General features: G+C 42.4%; 1 protein-coding gene and 4 non-coding genes across 5 annotated transcripts; all 5 read right to left on the bottom strand.

The window, feature by feature from the left end:
- Positions 1-50: 50 nt before the first annotated feature.
- Positions 51-22247, bottom strand: NOP58 (NOP58 ribonucleoprotein). Its single transcript, XM_072341836.1, has 15 exons — positions 22086-22247; positions 19102-19178; positions 17488-17540; positions 15464-15588; positions 14730-14866; positions 13506-13570; positions 11575-11709; positions 10706-10851; positions 9647-9773; positions 8869-9032; positions 7994-8128; positions 7042-7103; positions 4620-4753; positions 1116-1237; positions 51-394 (listed from the first exon to the last, which is right to left on the bottom strand). The coding sequence occupies exons 1-15, from the start codon at positions 22128-22130 to the stop codon at positions 338-340; spliced, it is 1584 nt and encodes a 527-aa protein (XP_072197937.1). The 5' UTR covers positions 22131-22247; the 3' UTR covers positions 51-337.
- Positions 9429-9513, bottom strand: LOC140255201 (small nucleolar RNA SNORD11). Its single transcript, XR_011904433.1, has one exon. It is a non-coding gene; the product is annotated as a small nucleolar RNA SNORD11 (small nucleolar RNA).
- Positions 10515-10598, bottom strand: LOC140255202 (small nucleolar RNA SNORD11B). Its single transcript, XR_011904434.1, has one exon. It is a non-coding gene; the product is annotated as a small nucleolar RNA SNORD11B (small nucleolar RNA).
- LOC140255199 (small nucleolar RNA SNORD70) lies at positions 12838-12925 on the bottom strand. The gene has a single exon (XR_011904431.1). It is a non-coding gene; the product is annotated as a small nucleolar RNA SNORD70 (small nucleolar RNA).
- LOC140255206 (small nucleolar RNA SNORD70) lies at positions 17106-17194 on the bottom strand. The gene has a single exon (XR_011904438.1). It is a non-coding gene; the product is annotated as a small nucleolar RNA SNORD70 (small nucleolar RNA).
- Positions 22248-22985: the final 738 nt, after the last annotated feature.

Raw genomic sequence — 22985 nt, forward strand, 5'->3', positions numbered from 1 at the left:
AGTCCCAATAATGGATAGAAAGCCAGCAAATAAATTCCAAGACAAAGGCATAAGATCTCCATAAAAATGCTTTTATTTTTATCAATGAAGACTGCATATGGAAAAAGGATCTACTGTCAACTTTTCAACACAAGACACCGCAAAACAACAGAGCAGCCTTCTTAAGTAGCAGGGACAGTGGGGCATCCTGCTCCAGGGCAGAAGATAGCTATCAAATGCATCTCTTTGCCCTCTTGCAATATAGCGAGATTAACAGTTTTCAGCTAGAGGTTAAAGAAATTATGTCAATAAATGCTACTCTGAAGCACTGTCCTATGGCCTATGTTTCCACCTTTTCTCAGTCTTCATTCTCATCTTTCACCTTTTTCTTCTTCTTCTTCTTTTTCTCTGTATTCTGGAAACAAACAAATGTTGCTATGAATAAATTGTAATGGAGAAGCACAGCAATGCATGTAGCTAAGCAACAGAGCTCAAACTCAAAGCATCTCCCTCAGCTGCCATGCTCAGCACAGCACAAGAGATGTCCCTTTCCCTCTGCTCTTACTCCACTCGATGGTTAGAGCACAGCAAGGGAAGCTGTGATGTCTGTCACACACTGCTGGCTGCTCCAAGCTCTGGTCAGTCTGTAACAGGCAGCACAGCTGCTCTAATGAAAGGGGAATAGATGAAGTTCCACATGTTAAGAACAGAATTTCAAAACTGAGCAATTAATTTCGCTGCAGCCCCCACTCTGCTGCTGCTAGGAGACATCAAGTGATGCTTCATCTATTCAGCACATACAGCCTTTGCTCTGCAGGAGCCCTAAACAACAGAGCTGCCTGTGAATCAGTACCAACAGATCTCTAGAGAAGTAACAAGAATGGAGACTAAGGCTGGGGGTGGGCTCAGGAAAGTAAGGGAAACACTACTAATGCACTAAGGAATTACAATTTCACAGACCTTTTTATGTAATACAACTCTTCATGAAATTTACAGTGATGGATATTACTAAATGAAGTTGCTAAAAACAGTCCTTGCATAGCGTGAGTTAAATAGGCAAGAATATTTTCCCCCTTGCTCCACAAATTTGGAGTCCATCCCAAAAAGGATCAGGCAGCTGTGCAGTTCTGCCTTACCTCAACCGTAGAGCTGGTGGGCGCTTCCTCTATCAGTTCCTCCTCTTCCTCAGCTTGCTTTTTCTTCTCCTTTTTCTTTTTCTTCTTTTTGACAGGCTCATCTTCTTCTACGTTTGTCTCTTCTGTACCACAGAAGAAAGAACAATAAAAGGCAAGTTGTTGATTATTACAAGAGTAAAAGGTAGAATGAAAAAGCTTTCTATGAGATTTGAGAGGATGCAACAAGGATATTAAGCAAAAAAAAAAAAATACTATGCTGTCTCCACACATCTTTAATCCTCCCCTCCCCTATTTGTATGACCACTGCTTGCTATTACCAAAACGTACAGCTACCTAAGGTGCCAATCTGACAGCACTAATCACATCTCACACAAAAAGCACTCCTATACACCATCTCCAACATTTAAAATAAGCCTGCATGTTTTATTGGCATTTCAGGTGCTCTTTTTGAAAAGAGACTGCCCACCATTTGGCCAACATTGTCACTGGCATCACAAGAGCCCTGGAAGGACTCAACAACCCACACTAGCTGTGCATTCAGCCAGCAGTAGGTTTTTGGCAACCGATTCCCTTATCTTCACATTGGAAGGAGGCAGACCAGCACTCATTTAGAGCTTTCGTATAAAAAATTTCTAGACATTTCTACAGTAAAATCCAACATTTTTTGACATTTAAAAATGCCAAAATGAAAACAGCAAAAGGATTCCTAATAAAAGAACCTATTTATATGACTTTAAGGGGATTCTGCCATAAGCATGCTTTGCAATTAACCACACAAAATGTGTAACTGGAAGTATACCCACCTTTGTACTACCATGTATATGAGATAAGTTAAAATAACCCTGTGCTACATTAAAGCCACATGGTATGAGAGGCGTGAGTGCACCACATTTTGTTACAGTACACGCTTTCGCTCAGCAGGATCAGAAAGCTCTGCACTGTCAAGCACAACACTGGATAGCACTCAGGAAAAAAAGCCTGTTATTACCATGTGTGTCATCGAGTCTGAAACACCAGGCAGAGGAATCTGCCACAATTTACAACCACAGATAAAGCACAGAACATTCACACACACTGTCACTTCTCACAGCTGGCAGCAGATGCCTTCAAGAAGATTTAAGTTGTTGCTTTCTAGCAAAGCTCATCACAGGACTTCATACATTTGAACCCAGGCAGAATGAGGATAAAGGCTCTGGGGGGGCTGCTCTTCTCCCTCCTTATCCAATACTTCTAAGTCACTCAAGCCTAGTGGGACTTCTTTGTGATACGCAGCAGATGACAAGAAAGACACCAACCATTCCTATGGGGCACTAAGGCACAAAACACAGTGCCCAGAAGAAGAGTTTGATTGATGGCCCTCCACAGCACCGGAAACCATCAGTTCTAGTAAACCATTTTCCACCAGTCTTCTCTAAGCTTTTACATGCCAATCCCCCACGCACCTTTCCTCCTCTATATGATCCCCCTTACACACCACATTTTGCAGTTGCATTTACATCCCAGTCTAGCACAACACAAAATACTGACCCCCTTTACTACAAATACTAAAGCAGTAGTCTGACAAAACACTTTTCAGTGGCGGCTTCCCACATCATTCCCATTCCTAACCTTCTTCACAGAATATGGACAGGATCCAACTTGATCTGGCTGAAGAATTCTTTTTTCCTGAACTGCTTTTCTACCATCCCCACCTATTATGGGGGCTGCACAAACAGCAAGGGGAAGGAGAGGGGCAGAGAATTCTTACACAGCGCTATGCCTGGATGTGTTATCTCTGACCAAAGAAAACCTTAAGAGTACTGCACTGCAAAGAACAGAGCACTGCATTGGAAAGAACAGAGACAAGAACAGAAGAAAGTGAAATGCTTGTACATAGTCAAGCAGATACACAACATAAATCCTAATGCTGGGACCTCCTCTGTACTCTCCAGCCTGTTTCAGAACTTAATGAACTACTCAACAAACTTCCTAGGCCACCATCACCTTACCAGCATGCTGATACAGGCATATCAACCAGAAAAAGAACAAGGTCGTGTTTTGTCTAGCCCATACCAGGATTCTGAGGGGATGAAATCTGCATACAGTTGATATGAGGTAAATAAGCTGCATGAAACTGCTTCTTCCATAGTCTGTCAAACATCTGGCATACAGTAGTACTATAATTCTCAAAGTGTCTCAGAACAACACACTTGATACAGAGATCTGGGGGGAAAAAATAGGAGCTACGAACATCCAAAGGTTGCCCTGCTCTTTCAGGTATTTTGGCTATCGGTAACTTTCCCAAAAATCAAACAGCACAGATTTCAGTAGTTCACAAGTTTTCTCAACACTCTCTACAGCTCAAATCCTACAGCTCAAGGGCAACTACTAAGCTCCACCTGTTCTCAGTTCTCAATATAGCGAAGGAAGAAAACAGAAGCAGTTCTCCTCTATAAACGCACAAATCATTGAGTAGCATTTACAAATAGAAATACCCTCTTTGTACTGGTAAGAGACCAGGCTGGAAATAACTGTAATACTTCACCTGCAAGGAGCTCATGCCTGCAAGATGTCAATATTTTGGTAACAGAAAGGAGACCCAAGGGAACAATTCTGAGGCTATAGTAAGGGGATTTAGTTCAAAGGACTACCAAAAGCAGTAGCTGTGAAATCACCCACACTACCCAAAAAGTAAATGAGCAAAGTTCAAGCTTTTAAAATACTCAAGTGTCCTTGTTTCATTATGATAAGCGCAAGCTGGAGCACTTATCTCAGATTTGAAGTACAAAGAATTCCCCCACCAGCGTTTCCTACAAGTTGCTTTATACATGTGCACAGACACCACAAGTAGATAGAGCCAGAAGCAGTTCAAGCCCAGATCTAGTTCAGGGCTCCACAAGAGGAATTTAAAGTAATCCCAAGTTACCTAGTGGGATTACTTTACCAAGTGGGTACTCTACTATCATAACAAGCCATTTAGAGGTGTTGCAAGTGTACACACAAAAAGAGGGACAATGCTGCACAAAGTGAACCACAAATCAGAAACCAGAGTGCTTTGAAGTCACAGCCCCAAACCTTTCTTCACACGGTATCTCAGAGGAGAACAACTGTGGCTGCTGTTGTTTTAGCTCCCCCAAAAATAACTCCTTTTGTACCATAAGTTCAAACTGAATTTTCCAAGTGACATTTAACATCAAATTCTAATGTTTAACTTTAATGTGCTGAAACTTAGGATAAAATAGTATTCATTTAAAGAAAATTCAGGCAAGTTGTTTTTTCCCCCCCCCCCCCCCCCACTGGAACTTTTTTTCTAGATGCTGAGAGCCACTGAAGATGAGCCTACTGTACAGCGCAAGGAATGAGTAGAGCTCTTACTTGTTAAAATGTTCTATACTTAAAGCAGTTTTACGAGAAGATTCTTTATTAGTAGTAGTATCAGACTCAAGGAGAGTAACTAGGTACATGGAAGGTTGTCAGATGCACAAAACACAGCAGCATGCTAGCAGCATAGATGTAGCAACTAACCTTGCATCTCTGCCTTGAACTTCTTTGCTTTCACTGCAACCCCTGCCTCTTGCTCTTCCACCTCCTCAATTTTGCGTTTCTTTGAAACAGCAGGAAGCGTAGAGTCACCAGAAGGATCATACACCTTTATTTCACTGTAATGAAAAAAAAACAAGTCAGGAAACGAAGAGCTGGCCTCCAGGTAAGATCCCGCAGTTAGCTTTCCAACACAACCTCCCAAAAACATTAGCAAATCAGTCCTGCTCAGCTAACAAGCATCTACAGGTAGCTGGGCCCTTTCTCCAACACATGAATGGCTCATCAGTAATCAGGAGTGCAGAAGATTTCCCATGAAGCACAACTGTCTGATATGAACAGAAAGTTCAACCAAGAGGCCAGTTCTGGCTCATATCCGAGACTCTATGAAGTGTTTAAGTTACCCGTTTGATTTCCTGCCAGCTGAAAATCTTTCTGTTGCTGCTGTGTGGTCACAAGCACATAGCTCCCCACTATTAGGGAAGTTCATACGTGTACCCTGGGGTTAACAGATACACAGGATTAGGAAGAGCTTTGTTTCTACTTTTTCTGCACTGCTTCTCCACCATTACGTTCACAGGGCACAAGTTAGAAGGCAAGATTTAACGGCTTATCTCTGTGTCACTGACTTCACAAGACAGGTGAATACCTAATCCGTGGCTGGAACTACCTCTATCTGAATACTGCAAGCTCCTTTGTTCAAGTCTTCACCTCTTATTGAGGCTGCAGAGAATCAGCTGCCCTTAAACACAATTCTCTTCCATCATACCTTTTCAAGGACAGTTGAATTGCTAATAGCAATAAGGCTTTTTTTTTTTTTTTTTCTGACTAATTCAGAACAGAATTCCTAGAAAAGAAACAAGTTCTAAAACAATAACCCTGAACAATTTTCCATCCAGACATGTGAGCATCTAAACTTGCTTAAAGCATGAATCTGAAGTAGCTACCTTCCAGAGGTTGCTAATGCAACTGAGACTAGTGATCAGACTGAGAAACACGTGACAACACTAGCAGGTAGCATTATCAACTTCTCTAAGTATCACAAACTCTTATGGGTATGATCACAGCATACTGCTTTGCAGAAACTGACTACACAGCCTCTTGGGAACGATGGATTCTGTTTCATTTCTACAAAATAGTCAGACAACAAACTTCTGGAACATTACTGTGATGTAATTAATTAATGCTGGGTCTGCAGTTCCATACAAGACTAGGAGATTCTTGCCGATGTCCTCACAAAACTACTTTGGCCCCTCAAACAATAACCACAAAGCAATAGTAATATGACTGCATACTATTAATATAATTTGAAGCAGACTGAGCTGGTGTACAGACCATAGAGAAAGTAGTTCTAACTTGTACAGAAAGTAAACATGCTCCTGGAAAATAGAACTTCAGAAATTCCAGAACTCAGATTATTCCGAGTGCATGAAATTAGTATTTTTAATCCCTTTCCCTTTTAGACAGCCAAACGAGGCTAAACAGCAAGTTATCTCCAGTGACTCTTCCCCCAAGCCTACACGTCTGCAGAACAAGCTTAACAGTATGAACATGTCCCAGCAGGACTTGACCGCTCTTCATTTCAAGAGGTCATAAAACTACAAGTATGTTGTCTCCTCAACACCTCAAGTTACTGCCTCCTTACACACACTGATGCTTCACTTATTGACGGTTTTTTCAAAAAGTGCTCCAGAAAACACAGGGCCATCACTACCCTTTGAGATGCTTAACAAATGGAAATGCAAGTTACAGCCAGCCTGGAAAAAGTTGTATGCTGAATGCAAATGGATGCAACGCTGCTGATTTTTCTGACAAAACTAATACCACACCCTACTTCTGCCAAGCGCTTGCCCTCTCTACCCCAAGGAGTCACCAGAATGGGAAGGCCAGGTTAAGCAAGATGCCTGCAAATAAATTAAGTGAAAAATCCAGGCGTCACAGCCCAGATTAAATGTAATACATTGCAGTCCTTAGATGTTCAGTCATCAAAGCTGCAATTCAGTCATTTCAGGCACTATAAACTACTATGTTCCTTAAGACACAGTGCTACTATGTATATGACCTAAACAAGGAGATCAAGCTTTGCTCAGAGCAAGTGGCTTTTCCTAGAAATAAGATCCAACATTTTCAGACTTGTACTTAATAAAGCTGCTTAACTACATAGCAGCTGATGATGTCAATAATTTTCTACTAGAAAATCAGGACTGTTTCATTAGTTTACTGGCTTTACTATAACTGCAAAATGAGGGAACATGGAAATTTGCAAGGGGACATGTTATCAGTGTTTTAGAGCACTGTATGTTTTCTGCATTTCAAGGCAATCCAATCCACAATGAAAAAGCTTCTCAGGAATAAAAATATGAGAAGCTATTTACACTTAATCAAGCTGAAAAGAAAAACTATTCACCTCTTGTTTTGATACTTGTCCGCCCTCGCCAAGGCTTTTCCAGTGCCACTTATTCTTCTTATCTAAAAGAAAAATTTAGAAGTGAAAAACAAATTACTCAGAACAAAAACAATTCACAATACCAGATTCAGAGCCCTCAAAAAGAATCAAAAATGGAAAGACAGGCTTATGTGACTGGCCAGGTTCTGGTACAACTGCACAAGTCTTACTCCTAGGATTAGAACAGCAACAGTGACAACTGAGGTGACAAAGTCCTCATGACATGCCTTTCCAATACTGCTCTTCTAGAAGCCAACATAACAAAAGGGCATTTAGCGTGGGATCAAATATATTACAGCCACATAACAGAATCGTATCTTGAAATTCACAAAGCTAGGTTAAATTTGTACATGCTTTAGGCACACTACCTAAAAGTGGAAAGTGAATCCTATGTCATCCCAGTATGCTATGCCAATGGCAACTGATGGAACAGCAGGTACAGAGAGGCAAGACGTGTATTAGGTGATGTGAGGATAATGCAGCAGCTCTTCTGTGACATAAACGACATCTGGCTCCTGAGAAAGCTCTGAACTCTAAATGCACTATCAGATTTTGGGGAATCACAATGAGAAATGTAGTGGAGGGGGAACAATAAACAAGCTGGCTTCCTTCTAAAGAGGATGAGCCATGACATAACAAGCATATGTTTATAATTAATAAATGTTTTAAAACGCAAGTGCATGATCATTTTTACTTCTTCGGAGTCAATATTTTTAAGTATGATGTACACAGAAACAATCACACAAACAAGAAAAACGGACACCAGCTCACAGGCCCCTCAGACAAGGCTGGGATATAGGCTACAGAGTAACAACACCACAGATCCAATGTATCAGAAAAGCACACCACAAACAGAAGAGGTACAGAAGACATGTTATTCAAGAAAGTTAGCTCCATGCAGCAGTGTACTTACTCCTCTCTCTTCCAAATGCCTCAGTCTTGTTTCTACTTTTAATCTGTTCTCAGCTCCCATTTCAGCGCTGCTGTCCTCTCCAAGGGCATCATAACGAATAGTCAAGGCAGTCTTAGCTGCCAGCATTCGAGAAATCTGGGCAAGGCAAAAAGAATATTAAATGCTAAGACTGAACATAAGGCAATGATTCACTCTGATCTGTAAACCATAACCACTAACAGAAGAACAATGCAACCTTCTCCTAGCAGCATTTAGTCCAGGAGACAATTAGTATGTCAGTCTTCAGCACTTAAGTACAGTTAAAGTAACACCATATTTCCTACATAAATAGGGGGACACATCTGAACCTAGCAAATAAGTAGGACATCTCCCACTCTACCTCAAGTTTTATCCCAGGTCATTCTGAGGTATAATTTCCAGCTGAATAGCTTTCTCCACAATTAAAGACATCTCCATCCAGCTGCATTACAAAAACCTAAGCTCTTTAAATGCAAGCCACAGAAGTCATAACTTTCAGTATAGCGTATTAACTTGACTTTCAAATAAGACTAATGCCTGACACAGCTCAGCTTACTATCACACAGAAGAAAGCAGTAAAACATCCCTTGAGAAAACCAGTGTTACATCACAACTTGGCAGGAATGGATCTGTTCTGACAGATACTAAAGTTGTGTTGAACAGACCACCCCCGTTTCCCCTTCGTCAACAGGAATGAACAACACGAAGATTTGTGGGACAATGGTATTTTCCACATAACCACAAAGCAGAGCAGGAGAGAAGGCTGTGGAGAGAGCCTTAATGTGAAGCTCAAGTCATCTCAATGACAGACTTCCACACTCTGAAAAACACCAGGATTTAACAGTTCTGAAACTCACCTTTCCTTTGTTTTTGGCGGTTGTTTGTCCCACTAAGGAAGCATGATAGATAAGGCCAAATTTAGGCGTGTCTCGTTTCGTCTTGAGTGCTCTGAAGAGTGCCTTCTCAGCACCCAATATCTGAACTGTTGAGGCTGGATGTTTTGCCAGATTCAAGAGAGAACCTAAAAGGAGGTGACACAGGAATAGTAATCTATCAGAACAGCAGCTAAAAAAGCACAATACTAGATCCCTACAGTATTCAAAAGCAGAAGATCTGAGCACTCAATTTCTCTGCGAGTTGCTTCACTTCCCAAGGGACAAGTAAGCCATTTCATTCTTTCATGCTTTAACTCTGTCTCTGATTTAAGCAACAGGAAAGAAGGGTAAGTCATTGAAAGATTTTATACAAGAGTAAAGCCTGCTCCTGACCAGGTCCATCAATAAGAACACATTATCACACAACTGCAGCAGATAATCAAAATAAGGCTGCTACCTTGAACCAATCTGACTACAAATGCTTAAGGCCAACTTCTCAGTATTTTATCTCAGAACAGACTGGACTGCCAGAAGGGAGCTCAGTGTCTCAGAAGAGGTAGTGACTTAAGTTGCCCTCACATTCCAAAAGGATTCAGGCCAACCAAGAACTACATCATCACAGACTACTACCGAGCTCACACTCATTCTCAGGAGATACTCATCATGGTCTTTTGCATGATGCCTTTAGCCAATTAGCTCCTGAGAGAAAACTTGTGGTGAGGTCAACTAAGCTTTATTTACACTGGCCAGTGTGACCCACCTGCATGAGCGATGAGTCTTGCTCCAACCAGTTCACCCACCATAACAGTGAGATTAGGAGCAATGGCCATCATTCTGTTCTTCAGGTAGTCATACAGCTGTGTCCGATACTCAGAGATCTCAATTACCTGGCATAAACAAAGTTTTGTTACATGAATCAGTATTGGCTGACAGACAAATCTAAGTCCTAAAAAGATGGCTACTACCAAGGAGGCTAACAGTGCAAACTACACAATCAAGAGTCAGTTACAGAAAGCTTTATATAGGGTATATTCCCAGAGCAGAGTTCCATCCATGAAGTATATTGGATTTGTACTGTTCATTCCCTCATGTAACCTATTTTCTCAGCAGAGCTCCTGATAAGGTGCTGACAACATGCCAAAGACAGCGAAGCAGAACAAAAATACTTAGTAAGGACATTTTCTTTAGGACAAAACCCTGGAACATTCAGTTTTCACATAAATCTTTGTCACCATTCTCTTTAAATAGGATAAATGATCTTTACTTGTTCTATACAAATGCACTCAATTAAAAAACACATAAAAAAGCAGCCCAGTCTAGACTGAGAACAGGAACTTGCTATTCCTAACCCTGCCACTCCCTGGTAAAGTCACAAAGGGATTCAGTTGGCACCAAAGCCAGAGGGAGTCCATAGGCAATACAAATGAAAGCAGGAGAGGGCTCCCAATTCTTTTTAGGCCTCAGTGCTCCACTTTTAACCCAGGGCTTACCACCCAGCTTCAAAATCGACAGGTTAAAAAGAGGATGCACAGTACCATTTTCTTAAGGGCTTAAAAACTCACCAATGCCAGAATTCCTTCCAAAAGGAAAACACTTGTAGAAGACTTCAAATAGACATCAACAGATTGAGATGGCTCAGATGAGGTAGTGACTGTGTACCCTCATGTTTGTACATCAGGAAAACCACAATATAGGAATCATCACTGCCATCATGACTGTGTTAGAAAGGCCCTACGAAAACCTCTCCTTGGTAGAAGAGTCTGACATTGTTAGGCAATGTGGAATTTCTACTGCTATTCATATATATATATATGCATACCTGATCACAGAGATGAATTATGTTGTTTATATCTTCTTCTGATACTTCTGTTCCCATGGAAATCTCAGCAGCAGCTTTTACATCCTCCTCGATCTCCTCTGGTAGGATGTCAGAAACATCAGAAGATGCAAAATTTCTTCTATCTCCTGCAGGGGACAGATGAAAGCATGTTTGTAGTGGAGGTGAGATGAGCAAGTATGAAAAGAACACAAACAGACAAAGATAAACAGGCTAAAATAACAGTCCAGTCTGCTATCATCCTAACCTAAACTCCCAAAATATACATTGATGTTCAGACCTTATTTACGCTACCAAGAAAGGTTAGGTCAATTAAATTTGGAACCAGAAAAAGCCCTTATTCTGTAACACCAAATACTTCACCTGTTCAGTAGCTATTTGCTGTAAAATTATCAGTCACAAGACTATGAAGGAAGAATACCAGGAAGCAAGCAGTTACTTTTAACTAACCAGGTCTAAATAATTCTTCCTACAACTGGAAAAAAAAAAATGCAAAAGCAGGTGTGGTCAAAGGGAATGGCCACAAACAGGCAGTGAGTCCCTTTACATTGTATTTGGCAGCTAATATCCAAACCGGTCTGCTGATTAATTCTAAGATATGCTGCTGGTCTTCTTTATGCTGGTCATATGATATGAGCATTTTATTCTGGTTCAGAATTTCAAATTGCATTAGCATACAGAGGCAACCATACACCACTTCTCTACTGGCCTTATTTGCACTGGTCTAGATGGTAGGACTGTATACAACACCGTGACCTGCTGTAGAGCGAGTGGCTGGTCTATAAATCTGTCATGGCATTTCACGTTAGTACACAATGTATCCCCCAGGCTCACGCCTCCTTATTACTCACCAACTTTCCGCACGCATTTACAATAGGTGAGGTTATCTGTGATGATTTTACCCAGCTCAGGGAAGTGCCAACCATACCATTCTCTACAGCGCATGATATAATTATTCAGTTCTTTGTCCAAGTCATCAAGAAGTGCTATGAGAAAGAAGAATGGACTTTTGTTTCTTACAAGGGCAATGAAAAATGGTCAACTCTCAAATCAACAAATTTAAACAAAGTAAACAAAGGTAGTAGAAAAAGACAAGTTGCTCCAAAAGTAATGCTTCCTATTTATTTCCATGGAAACTACACCAGATGCAAAAAGCACAGTACCACTATTTTGACAAAGCAAATTCTCATTTTCCAAATACCTTTTTTCAACGTAGTCACCACCATTAGCTACACATATTCATCAGCAATGAAGAAATCTGCATGCTGCACTAGTAAAAGTCTGTACTAGAGCAGGGACCCACTGTCATCACTGCCTCACTGCCATCCACTGTCTGATCTCCAGATACATTCAACAAGCATCAATGAATGTCGATGGATGCCATTTTTTCCACAGAGGAACTCAATGACCCCTTCATTTCATATATGCATCCATGTCAGATACTACTCTGTAAGACTGTGCCTTTGCTGCCATATGCCACCCAGTACCACAATATAACTTGATATTGGTGGGAAGATTCTACTTCTACTGCCATACCACCAACATTCACCTCTGAACATAATAAAACAGAAGGCATTACTTCTAGAGCAGCCCTCGTTTTATCACAAATATTTGATGGAGTGCAACTTAAGCTGCAGTGAAGTAGAAGTCCTTTGTTTTCAGAGGACTGCATAATCCTAGGCACAGTAGTGCAGAAACATTAGAATTAACACAAACGTTGCCTGAAAGTTTAACCACTGGCACCACTTTGGAGAACAGATGCCTTCAGCAGCTGCAAAGGGCATTCTCTTGGATGGGGCACAGGAGCCACTGTGATTCTCCCTCTCAATCAGAAAAGCGTTCACACACAAGGTAGATGTAACAATTAGCCACCTAATAAACGTTACAGAAAAAGCCTAATGGTGAGAATGTATCTTGTATTCACAGTTAATTGATTGTGCTAAGCCCTTTAATTGTCTTTACACTATAAATGCGTCTGACAAATCCAACAGGCTCACCAGTTAGAAGATATGACTGATAACTGGATTTACAACATCAACATGTAACACCCACGGCATATATTGCTACAGAGCCCTGAGGCTAAAATATTTCCCTCTAATGCAATAACAACATTTCCATCTGTTGTCTCAGTGGTAGTGACGAAGGAACTGAATTAAATCATTATTTTCAGCTTAACTATGTTTCATCACTGACAACAGTCTGGGAATTAATATCTCAAACAGGATTCCTTGCTACTGCTTCACAGCAAGAATGCTCATTATGATGCAGACGTCTTCAAAGACAAATGAGGAATAGGTGTCCCTATCTGTGTTTACAGTTGCAGTTCGTTTTTCATTAAGAATGCATGGGCACGGAAAGCAGCATTAAAAACTGCAGTGGTTTCTACAACTCTAAGCTAAGAGCATCTCCACATTGCACTACATGTAACCTAGCACGAAAATGGAGATTCAGAAAGCCCTGTTCTGTGGGGCCCAGATGCTCTCCCAAAATAACTGAGGTGAGGCACGTTGGGTAGCGAAGTTCTCAGAGGACTGAATTTACACTGCCTGTATTTCAGCTCATCTCTATGCTAAGAAAATGAATATCGGCTTACCGTACCACCCTAACAGTGTTACTGCTTGTGGTAAATCCTATTGAGATTACAAACCTTATGCCTAGCTGAACACAATATGATTTACTGTAACATTCTAAGGAAAAATATGACACTAATACTTCCCTGCAACTAGCACGAAGAAGGCAAATATACTGAACCATGAATAATTTAGGCTCTAAATATACTTACAAATTGCCTGGACGATCATGGTATCTACTTTGTCTGGGCTGAATTTCAATTTGTATCGAGAAAGGCTGTGGATACAGAAATAATTTCATCAGCACACTGACATCCCACTGCTGAGCACATCCCACCTGTCCCTGTTTTACAGTAACGTGGCTGTCCATACATTCATTCATACCAGCTCAACTTTATGGCGCTGACCACTCCCACCTGTGACCACTGAGGAAACCCTGACGACATGACCTCTCTGAACAACTGTGACATATACACGTGCATATGCTATGAAAAAAGTGAAAGCTAAGGCCAACTGTACCACAAGCATCAGACTGAGCACAAACACTGTGGCAGGAAATAAGTATCTGGTTTCCTTCTGCAATGCTTCCCACAAGAATTATTTGTCAATAGCACTTTCAGTTCTGCAGCAGTAGGAAATGATCCACAAAACACAACCTACACTGCAGCAAATATCAGCAATGGTAGCGAGAAGTAAAGGAAGAAACTTCCCAGAACAGACTCTCACTGCCTGAGAATGTCCATTATCATCTGGCTTTCAACATATGTTCAAAATTTCTCCAGTAAAACACATGATATCCACGAGGCCTTAAATGTTCAATTATTTTTTTTTTAATTATATGAATGTCTATTTTCTAGACATCATTAGCAGCAACAAATGCATCTTCAAAGTATTAGCTACAACAAAGCAGTTCTTTAACTTGCCAATGGCTACAGAACAAGTTCATATCAAAAAGGGGATTGCTCATGAGTGCATGCCTGACGCTGCGCTGATCCAGCGATTCTTTTCTACTTAACTACTACTCCACTAAACCTAACAAGGCATGATGGTGAGAAGGGAAATACATCTCTGCCTTAAATACTCACATTATACACATTACACATGCACATATGCCAGTGTAAATCAGGAATTCATAATCCTCCCATCTCAAAATGGCAATGGAGTTTTAATCTAACCATTCAACTACTACAGTGACATATCAAACCAAGTAAAGGGAAAGAAAGCTATCAACTTTGGGGTGAGGACAAAGCCTTTTCCCAAGAAGGTGGTTGCAAACTGGAAAATCCCTGTGAAAAAAGGCTTCAGATACACATGTATGTTGACTTATAGAGTGAATATGAAACCATACCACATGGAGACATTTGAAGCAGCACAGAACAGCCAAGGACACAGGAGAAGGGCAGCAATAGGATGAAACAGCTGTGCCAGGAACTCACCTGTGTGCCAGACCCAGACACATAGCTGCCATCTCTCTGGAAGGAAGGCCTGTAATAAGCCCTTCAATCTGTGAACGAATCCCTCTCATCAGCTCGGTAACCATCGGGCTGTGTATACAACTCAAATTCAGCTTATCCTGTAAGATGGAAGTCATTGAGCCTAAGTCAGACGTGACAATATTTCTCTAAATCCTTTCTTCCAGAGCTTTATCTCATTACGCCTGGCTTTCCTAAGGCAATTCTGTGGTCATTCAACAGGTTCAAGTCTTTTTTCATGTTTAAGGTAATGGCAACTTCAGTTCACTACACTAACAGTTTGAAGAGATGTATAATTCAGCCTCTGTTTGAATAATTAGGTCAGAGTTCTTTGTGGTTCACTTCAACACTGAAGCCTACTCTGTTTGCACCCCACTATCATCTCCAAACACAGAATGAGAGCATGGTCAGAGCAAAACTCTCTGGAACAGGCAGCAATCAGACATAAGTATGAACCTAGGATTTGACAGCTTGGAGATACCAGAGAAAGTAGACAACCTCTACAGTACTTCTTCCTTCCTCCGGTAGGCAAGCGCTGAAGGTGACATTTGATCATAAGGAACCGTGATTCTACACACCACAAACATCACGGAAGCAGTAGGTTACACTGCTAATAATTTTTATCTTTCTGAAACCCATCCGTAAGATCTCAATAGCATGAAACAGAAAGACAGAAAAACAACAAAGTCAATTATCACCTTTATGACACCACCAAGTTTAGCATCTGCTACAGCCAACTGTTCGTGGGCATCTTTTGCCACTATCTTCTTGAGAATTTTCTTCAAGTTCTTGCTGAGCTTGCCTTCTACAAGAGCTGTGGATGCTGTAGAAAACAAGACCAAAGATGCAGTTTCTTCCCTTTCCTAAAGCCAGCGACAATACGGCCTCCAACTTAGTACTTTTATTTTGACTGCCACAGTAGCTTCAGCCCGAGCTGCAATAACACTTCACTGTGCAGTAGCTAAAATAAAACTGGAAGGAAATGATATTTTTGCCCTTTTGAAGACCTAGATCAAGAATCACTTTCCTATCTGCTGTGCCTTGCTCCATGTGTTTTCAGTCCAGTTTCTCTGCATTTTGCTTATGGAATGCTACAATAATGCATCTTAGATGTAAAATTCACATGTCCAAAAGCAAGGTTCTAAGGGAACATTTTGTATACAGTTTAATTAACCAATCATTTGCCAGGTCCCTTTATCTGCAGCTGAAGTATCTTAAATTGAGCAATGGCTTATTTGCATCCTGTGCTGACAGTAACATATGGTCCTTCAAAGCCCAAGAGAAAAAAACAACACGGCACACACGGACTTGGGAGTCAGAAAAAGACCTTTTTAGTATACACCACATAGACTGAAGCATTTTAAATGGATTCTTTCCATAATTAAGCATTAAATGATCTGGAAGACATTTACAAGCCCACACAATACATTTTAAGAAGGCACAAATACTGTGCAGATCAACTTTGTACTCCACTGAACTTCTGTGATTGATACATCTTCAACATAATACAAAGTACACACAAGCCAGTGATTATTGATTTCTAGAACCTTAAGGAAACGCAAGAGAAAATTCTGTGCTCAGTTAACTCTTTCCTTTCTTCCTTTCTAGAATGGAGATAGGTTATAACACTTCCAAGATGCCAGTAGCTCCTAACCCTCATGAAACAGGCATCTGCATAACAACCCCTTCAAAATAAATGTAGCATAGGTAGCTTGAGTAATCGCTTCCATTTCCCAGACAAATCCCAAACTCTCAGTTAGGAGGTTTTTTTTCCCCCCTTGTTTTTGTTGCTTTGTTGTTCAGGTGTTTGTTGGTGTTGGGTTTTTTTTTTTTGCTTGTTTTCTCATCAGTCTAGCAATACATGATCTGAACATAAACCTAAGCAATAGCAGCATACGCCAAAAAGCATGCCAGAGAAATACACTGCAGCTTCATACTCAACTCTTTCATTTGCATACATGACCACTATTTTCACAGTGTTCCCTTAGCTTCCTCTATAAGCTACCCCTACTACCTTAGAATATGAAGATCCATTACTTGATAGTAAATGCGATGTGCAACATGCACCTACAGAAGTTATAGATTACCAGTCCATTTAGCACTAATAATCATGCTACCCCTGAACAATTAGCTAACACTTTCATCTTTGATGTTCAAAAAGACCTGCAGCACTGAGAATTTGTGTGTTTAAATAGTCCAAGTTATTCAGTAACTTTCCATTTTGTTTAAGCACCTGAATTTCTCTCAAGTGCAATATTAGCATTTCTTCAGGTGCAAGAAAACCAAACAGGTACAACACATCCATCATACAAGCAGTTATAATAATAAGTAGTCTGATATCTGTCTGTTGTCTCAGTGGTAGTGACGAAATGTTGACTCAAATCAGCTACATTCAGTTCCAACAAGTATCCATCATTGACAACAGACTACATACATCAAATTTCTACATGGTGCTCATAAGCAAATTAGCTGGGCAATAAGAATGACATGAGCAAAGTAAGACTTCATTACATCTCTGCTACACTGTAGAGTGGGTCGATGACCTCACAAAACAGAAGCAGTTGCCTTTGCAAGATGCATTATTTAAAAACCATGCAAACTAAAAACAGCAGAGACAGAGGTAATCAATGAGTGAACTATTGTCTGACACATTAGAGGTTGTTGTTGCTCAGTTGCATTTTGTTTTTCATTTTTTCCAAGAACAACGTCAACTTTCCCTTACCAGCAAGTGCTTCTGTTGTGTCCTGAAACTTTTCAAAGTGTTTCAGCTTTACTCTGCAAAAGAAAAATACAAGTATGTCAGTGAATGCACATGAACCAGATGTTAACAAAAAAGGGCTTTTTTTTTTCCCCTCTACCCTGGCTATTACATCTTTCCTATTTGTCCCTGATTGCAAGTGAGCAGAGATGAATATTCAGACCCTCAAAAAGGAATAGGAACAATACATCTGATATTTAAGGACAGACATTAACCATGTGAATCTCAAGACCACACCCTGATTGTCTATACCCTTTTGCAAAATCTTCACCTTCTGCCCCCACAGGACACAGCGTGCACAGCTCAGATTTAACACTCTTTTCCACCAAATTAATCTTCAAATATTTAAGACTGAACTGATTCACTGCCCCTGAATCCTTGAGTCCTCCCTTGTAATTACATGCTAGAACACAAGTTTTGAGTTGAGCTTAAAACAAACGACCACTAAACATTCTTCCATGGCCTTACTGCTCACCAGAGCCAAAAATCACATGTGCAGTGTTTAAACACACTGTGCCAACTCCCGCAGCTCAAGTTCCTTCTCCCCCTCACATAATCTGCGGTGTTGATATCTAGAGTCCCAGTGAAGAAGCTATCACAATCCAGTAAATTCCTTGTCAAGGGCAGGCATTTAACTAATCCTGTTCTGATTAACTACTGCGCTTTGTGAGCCAAGTATCTGCAAAAGAAGCAAGGTCACAGATAAAGCTGAATGCCTGAATTAAGAACACAAGCCTAACAAAAGCCGCAGGCTTATTCTGATGCCTTCTTCGAATCATTAGAAATACAAGAACTAACTTGATCAGAGAACAGATCCATTAAGAGCCATATCCTGCCTAGCAAGTGGTCAGGATGATGTTTCCAAGACAAGATTAACAACACTTCAAACAGAAATGTGGAATATTCTGTCTTCTCCTCTAAATACTCCTCCAGAGCAGTACAAATCCAAATCACAAGTCATAGCTTGTTCAGAGGTATCTGTTCTAACCAAAGCTGCTTAGAAATGCTCCAATAAAAACACCCTAAGGAGACTTGGAAAGAATTCACCATTGTTCCCAGCCTTAGGACTACTTGCTAGAAAGGCCAGCTTGGTCGCTTGGTCAGCAGGCACTGCAACCCCAGGCAGCTGCTCAGAGACGCTAACAGTCACTGGTGGCATGGGAAGCAACACCAAGCTCTCAACTCACAGGATCCACATGCTATTAGTTTCAGTTGAACCACGATGGGTTTTTCTTTCAAGAACTTCCTGTGAGCACAAAAGCATGGTATTTCAGCCAGTTTCAGAGTTACAAACTTGCATGTTCTTGTCAAAACATCCAAAACTCCTTATAATACTGTTCTTTTTTTCAGTGTCATGTGATAATAACTTCTGCAGCTTAATTACACCATAAGTTTTATACATATATATATAGCTATTTCAAGATAGTATTAGCATTTAATTTCACATTACTGTTGTTTACAGTAATATTTACAATACTTAAAAGTCAACACTTGTTTCTGAAGCTCGGGTTAACAGAGCTATACAGGCAGCTGCGTACTTCCAAAGTCAGGCTGTTACCCCCACATCAGGCCGCTTACATTTTATTTGCTTTTTCAGGAGTTTCAAACTCCTTCCACAAACTGTCAACTTCTTGGAGCTTTTTCTCATTCAGAACCTGCAGACAAAAACAAAACATAAGCATATTGAAAGCTTATCCGAACAACCTTCAGACACACATTCGGTAGAGATGACCTGGAACAGATTCATGGCATATCCTGACACTGGAAGTTACTGCAAATTGAGTCAACAAAAGCAATTATGGTAGTCTCCAGTTTCACCATTCTGTCTCAGCATCTTCACCCCACCAGCACACAACTGAATTTACAGTGTTGTACTTGCTTTCAACTGTGTTATAGAAGTTGCTCAATCATGGCTGGGTCCTTTTGAACCAGCACCATCAAAGCAAAGCCCTCTCCTTATTTATCAAAACTGGTCTTGCTCCACCTCTTAAAGGATTCATTCACAACCTCAGTGACCCAAAACCAAACCTGTCTCTACTTTGGGAAAATACAAACACGTCTGGGACACCTCACAGGAAGGAGTGATCCCACACCTTATTTTCACAAATCCAAATGAACCCAAGGAAAAAAGGACATGGCAGCAGGGATGACTTTTCACCACAGCTCAGTAATCATGTGAGTTAAAATTGCTTTAAGGAGAAGCAATAGCTTAATCCCATCTCTGGTCAGAGGGGATTCCCTTTCAGCATTTAAACAGGAAAAGGATAACAATTATGCCAATAGACCCTGCACACATTTCACAAAATGCTGAGAGGACTGCAAACTCCTAGAACGTTGCTCAGGAGAACAGCACCGACAAGGTCCTTACAACGTTAAGTTCTTTACGCCTCAGTAAAAATGTTGGACTTAAATTGTGACAAGCCCCAGCACAACTACAATTTGACTTGGTGCCGTGCAAAAACAGCTCCTGCGCCCTTGCAGATTTTTAAACCCAGGCCAAAGGAGGCTCTTTCTTTCTTTTTGTTTAAATTAAATTATTGCTGAGCAAATAAACATGATGACTCATTTCCCACAGGGCTCTGAGGCCCAAGACAACCTTTGGGCACATCTCCCTCTCCCCAGCCTGTTGATTCTTTGCTTCACATTGGATTCATCTTTGATACAGACAGGATTAGTCCTTCCTGCCCTGAAGCTCAGAGAATTCTGTCTCTATAAACAGATATTGACAAAAACACAAGCATACAAACTGATAAATTGAGGTTGCTAATATACAGAAATTATGGCAGCCTATGGAAATTTTGTGTCCCAGCAAACACCAAGATTTAATGGAACAAGACTTCCAAGAACAAGAACACTGTTATTCTATTTGCCCCTATGTCACCAAAGAGACCCCTGAAGGGCTACCCAGCTTGTAGAGAAAGATGATCCTGTTTACCAAAGCATAACAGCAGAGCACAGTTATTCTGCCTGCAGACAGCTTGTGAGCACTGCTGAAAAGGGAAGTGGGTGACAACTGTTCCTAAAAGTTCTGAAATGTAAGTTCTCTTCAGTTCTCAAGGAATTAAAGAACAAACTGAACACTGACCATGTTAACAAGCTGTCTTTAAAAAAAGCAAAACACCATGGTGGATGCTTCGATACAGAACAAACACACAGATATAATGATTACATAAATTTGCAGCTATTGTGTGGAGGAAAGAAAAGCTCTCTCGGTGCTGCAGATACGCAGCATGAGCAGGCCTTCCTGGCAGCTGCAAATAGAACAAGTGTGGAAAAACAAAACATGTGTCTGAACACATATCTTAATGAAACGTTACTTATGCTCAGTTCTAGCAGACAGCTTCCAGTTCTCTTGCATCCAACCCAGTTATCAAATGCAGATCGCTCTCCCAGAGTATGCTTAATGCCTGCAAGAAAATACGGCTGCTTGATGCCTGGCGCCCCCTGCTGTCTGGCACAGACACCACAGCCAGGCCCAGCACGCAGCTGCTGATATCAGCAGCGCTTCTGTAGAGGAGTTTCTTCAGTTCCGTGTCTCTATTCACGCCTCTATTTATATGCCAACTTTTTTCATATGCCCACCTTGGTTTCAGTGGCTTAAATACGGGCTGTTTACAGCCCCTCTTGACTCCTGCAGAATTACAGAATAGAACCACTGAATTTCCTGAGTTGGAAGGAACCCCCAAGGATCACTGAGTTCAACTTCAGGCTCCATAAAGGGTTATAAGTCAAATGCACTTCCTGCACACACGGCCCAATCACATCTTGAGGTCTGGCACCCACTGCCCTGGGCCCATTCCATGCCCACCACTCTGGTGCACGTTTCCCTCACACCCAGCTGCCCCTCCCCTGCACAGCTCCTCACTGTCACAGGGGGCACAGCTCAGCACCATCCCACCGCTCCCTTTGAGGAGCTGCAGCCACCATGAGCCTCCCCTCAGCTCGTCTGCCCTGAGCAAACCAAGGGGGTCAGCCCCTACTCACACCCCTTGCCCTCAGTCCCCTCCCCGTTCCTGCTGCCTTTCTGTGGATTCTCTTTGATAGTTTTATATCCTTCTTACATTGTGGCGCCCAAACCTGCACGTCGTGCTTGAAACGAGATTAAACAGCAAGGTGCAGAGTAGCACAAACCCTGCCAGCTTACCAGGTAGGTAAGATGTGTTTGACATACAGCACTGCTACACAAAGACACAACGTTATGAAGAATCTGCCTCACTACAGAGTCTAGTTACTTCTTACTCGTGAATATAAACCTTATATAAGAGCAGCTGCAAATCGGCACGTTGTGCCACTGCCCAGCAGCCCACACACAGCCCGCATTTACCCACACACGACCTGCAGAAAAAGCAGCCACCAACATCAGCGGGTTCCGGCCGCTCTCCGCAGCTCCCGCCCGCTGGGTTCCCGTGGGTCGGAAGCCACAGGGCCCGCGAAGGACGCCGCCCCTCACCCGACTCCCCTCAGCAGACGTACAGGCCGCATCCCCGCACCACCCACCAAGCCCCAACCGGGAGCGAGGCGCGGCCTCCCCACCACCCCCAGATCGCGCGCCGGCACCTTACCTTGAAGATGGCGTAACCAGCAGCGGTCTCAAACAACACCAACATGACAGCAACCGAGAAAGGCCGGGGGAGCCCGGCAGCAGCGCAGCCACGTGCACGCACCGACAGCACCCCCCACCGTCCATAAAGCACGCGCGCACCGGAAAAGGAAATAGGCGCAGCGGAAGTAGGCGCAGCGGAAGTAGGCGCAGCGGAAGTAGGCGCAGCGGAAGTGACCTCACCGGTAGCGGAAGTGCCGAGGCCGCCCGTCGCGCGCGCTCCTGCAGGCCACGTGGCGGGAGGGGCGCGCGGTGGGCGGGGCTTGTGCTGCCGGCCGTATAACCGCTATCGCCTGGGGGCGGCCGCTCAGTGGGGGTGGCTGCGTAAAGGTGTCGCCGCTTAGATGGTCTCGCAGTTGTGCTCTACAAGGTCCTGCCTACGAGAGGCAGGCTGATGGGCCGGGCTGTGATCGCAGGCCGCGCGGTGGGCGCAGTCCCCATTTTGTTGGGCTCCTGCTGCCGCGTTCGGAGTTCCCTGCGCTGCCAGTGCGTGCGGAGCTCGCCCTGCCCGCCGGGAGGGGGCGGTGTTGGGACACGGCTGGTCCTGCCGCGCCGCCCTGCGTTTGTAGCTTAGTGTTTTGTTCATCCTTCTTGCTCCCGAGCAGCTGTGCCAGCGTTCGGAGCCAACTGGTGGCATTTGATGTTCCAAAGCCTGTGTTTGGTAGGCTAAAGAGGCTGTGCAGAGGAGGTGGCCCGCTGATTCTAAGCGGGAATGCTGAGGCCGTTCCCTGCTCAGCTGCATCCGTGGCCTCGAGTAGAGCAGCACCTCAACCTGAGCTAATGGAGAGGACTCCAGGTGACTGAGATTAGTTGCAGGGAGGAAATCAGAGCAGCAGCAATGCTTCCCATAATAGTCTCACTT

The sequence above is a fragment of the Excalfactoria chinensis genome, chromosome 7 (assembly GCF_039878825.1).
Source record: "Excalfactoria chinensis isolate bCotChi1 chromosome 7, bCotChi1.hap2, whole genome shotgun sequence".
NCBI classification, from domain to species: Eukaryota; Metazoa; Chordata; class Aves; order Galliformes; family Phasianidae; genus Excalfactoria; species Excalfactoria chinensis.